General features: G+C 35.5%; 1 protein-coding gene across 1 annotated transcript; it reads right to left on the reverse strand.

Moving 5' to 3' along the window:
* Positions 1-695: 695 nt before the first annotated feature.
* Positions 696-2,421, reverse strand: LOC113328830 (cytochrome P450 87A3-like). Its single transcript, XM_026575834.1, has 7 exons — positions 2,286-2,421; positions 2,017-2,163; positions 1,650-1,913; positions 1,435-1,524; positions 1,255-1,333; positions 1,052-1,158; positions 696-960 (listed from the first exon to the last, which is right to left on the reverse strand). The coding sequence occupies exons 1-7, from the start codon at positions 2,412-2,414 to the stop codon at positions 730-732; spliced, it is 1,047 nt and encodes a 348-aa protein (XP_026431619.1). The 5' UTR covers positions 2,415-2,421; the 3' UTR covers positions 696-729.
* Between the last annotated feature and the right edge of the window lie 574 nt (positions 2,422-2,995).

Raw genomic sequence — 2,995 nt, forward strand, 5'->3', positions numbered from 1 at the left:
GAATCGTGTTTATAACCTGTTGAAATAGGCTGCAAACATGGGTCGAAGCCCCTGATACTATTTGTATTCAAAACTTTTTGATGGGTTAAACAAACAAACAAACAAAAATACAGTAGCCACTCTCATCACAATTCTTTATACCCATGAAAAACCAACCAACAAGTTGTCCTTAGATTTTCCAAGAAACTATTTTAATTGTTTCTTCTGTTGAAGCAAGAAACCACTTTAATGTTGTTTTTTTTCTTCTGTTGAAGCAAGATACCACTTTGATGTTCAATTGTCGTTGTTCTAATTTTTATAGCTTATAGCTTAATTTCTTATTTGAAATTGGATATTTCATACTCTGTGTCGCCCCACGACTAGTAAAGACAGGTATTAGGTCTAGCGGTGCGGCTACCGATTGGTACCCGTCTTGGCCATTGCCGTACCCGGCTTTAGCAATTTTGGTGTTGGCCGATCTCTTAACAAACAGATTTTATTTATCTTTTCTGAAAGAGAAAAAGTTCCATAAAGTAATAAGTTGCATAATCTAAATGAATCTCTCAAAAGCTTACATACTTGTAAGAGAGATTCACACGAAACAATACAAGTACTTAAAAACAACAACCTGAGTGTAAATCAGGTGTAAGAAGAAATAAAAGAATCCAAGTCACTCACACGAGCTGCTGGATCACATAACATATATTATACCCCAATACTTTCATATAATTAAGAGAAGCTTGCACTCCATTACGCGTTTGTCTTGATTGGATCATTTTCAGAGATTTTAACATGAAAGCCATTTGGATATGTTAAAACAGGCATTCGACTTACTTCTCCTCCCTTTATTTTCGTCCAGCTGAATTTAGTAATCAAGACATGAATAAATACCCCAATCATTGCTTTCGTGTATTCTGATCCTACACAACTCCTTATTCCTCCACCAAATGGCATAAAATTCTTTGTAGTCGGAGGTTTACCCTGATTTTGATTGTTGTACGACAAGAGAGAAATTAGCGAAGTTACCAAACATCAGATATAAAGATATTAGACAAGTAAAACATAAACTTACATTCCATCTCCATGGATTAAAAACAAGAGGATCTTCGTATATCTCAGGATCCATATGAACATAAGAAGGAAGACAAATAAGTGTCCAGCCTTCTGGAATTATGTATCCTGCATGCACAAATATAACACAGAGTTATTTTTATGATTTTCCATGTCTAATATTTCTTGCATGTGGTAGTGAACTGAATTGTGTTAATATAGTACCATTTACGTCTATGTCTTTGATGACCTTCCTTAATAGGCCCGGAGCAGAATTGGCTATCCTCAGTGATTCATAGACAACCTAAGATCATAAAGATACGCAGTATTAGGCCAACAAGATAGTATAATTTCTGGAATATATAAGAATTTAGAACGCTTATTTTCGTCTGTAGGATGTCGTACCTGATGTGTAAACGTCATTGATTTATATTCTGTCCATGTAAGGGGAGAACCAGCATTTTCTCTGTTTTTGAGTACCCTCTCGTATTCTTCCTAAAAATTACCAATATTTGTAGTATCATTGTAATTTGTAAATACTGAAAAGTGAATTATTTAGCAAAAACAAAATAGGACACAATGATTTATGAAAAAGAAGGAAAATTTAATTGGAAACTTACCCTTAATTCGTTGACAACCAAAGGATGGTCAGTAAGAAATACCATCGCTAAAGAGAGAACAGCAGAAACCGGTTCAAAAGAAGCCAGGAGTGTCGCAAACAACATAACGATAACAAAGCTCTCTGTTAAGAATTCTTCTCCCGATGTTTTCATGTCATCTACGATTTGATCAAGAAGATCCATAGGTAGTGAGCTATCGTTCTCTCGCAGTTTGATTCTCGCATGAAGCATTTCCCTGAGCAATTTCATAGCCCCCTTCTGGTTCTATATAAATACATAACATAAATTTAATAACAAGTCAAAATATTATCAAGCGATGATATCAGATTGAAAGCATTTCTGAACGGATCACAATATACGTGGGTACCTTCAGATATGTATGGAAAGCAGTACCAGGAATGTTCACAGGTATGCACATTATAGCTTGCATGAAAGCGAACTTCTTACTCATATTTTCTTCTTGCATACTAGCATCAAAACCACACAACTCCTTTAATGAAAAATTGGCTGCCATCTGCAAAAATAGTAACGTACAAAGGTAAATGATACCATACAAGAAATGATGTTAAAATTATTATTAAAGGATCACTACAACTATATATCTATATGTACATAGGGATGGATGGATATACTTACTTCTGCACTGGATGATTTAACTTCGGTGGAAGATTTAGTCGACCAAGATCGTAAACTTTGGTTTACCATTACTTCCATTCTGCCGAGAAGCTTCTCTCTCACACTTTCAAAACCTATGTAATTCAACATGGTCCTCTTATAATATTTATGAATGTTAGCCTTATTAGTGTCATCTATATGTCCTGCGAAAAACGCCGTAAAAGCGTCCATATACCATAGCTGGACAAACTTCCCTTCTTGCTGGACTATATGATAATTGAACTCTTGGTTTGCAGATATTACTACTCGTTGACCAGCTATACTTGTCCGGAAAATTTTTCCATATTTGCCGAGTCTCTTCCTAATGAAGTGTTGAATGTCTAAACCGCGGCTAGGAATAATAAACTGTATGGTCTCCCCAATGATAGGGATGCCCATAGAGCCAGGTGGGAGCTTTCCATTGCTTTTGGGGTGACTCCATTTATACCAGTAATGTGTTAAGCTTATGACAACGGATGTTATGAGAAACAAAACAGTTGCAGAGCTCCATGTATGGGGAAAGATTATGTTTACTGAGAGCATGGTTGTAACGACCTATTAGTTACAGAATTAAGCAGAAAGAAGAATAAAGGATTGAACTGTTTTAGATGGTATTTATGTTTGATCATCCATAATATTTATAGATCGAACTTAGAAGGGAATCACCTTTCATGAGATTCATAGCTAACTTT

Source organism: Papaver somniferum, unplaced genomic scaffold (assembly GCF_003573695.1).
Source record: "Papaver somniferum cultivar HN1 unplaced genomic scaffold, ASM357369v1 unplaced-scaffold_114, whole genome shotgun sequence".
NCBI classification, from domain to species: Eukaryota; Viridiplantae; Streptophyta; class Magnoliopsida; order Ranunculales; family Papaveraceae; genus Papaver; species Papaver somniferum.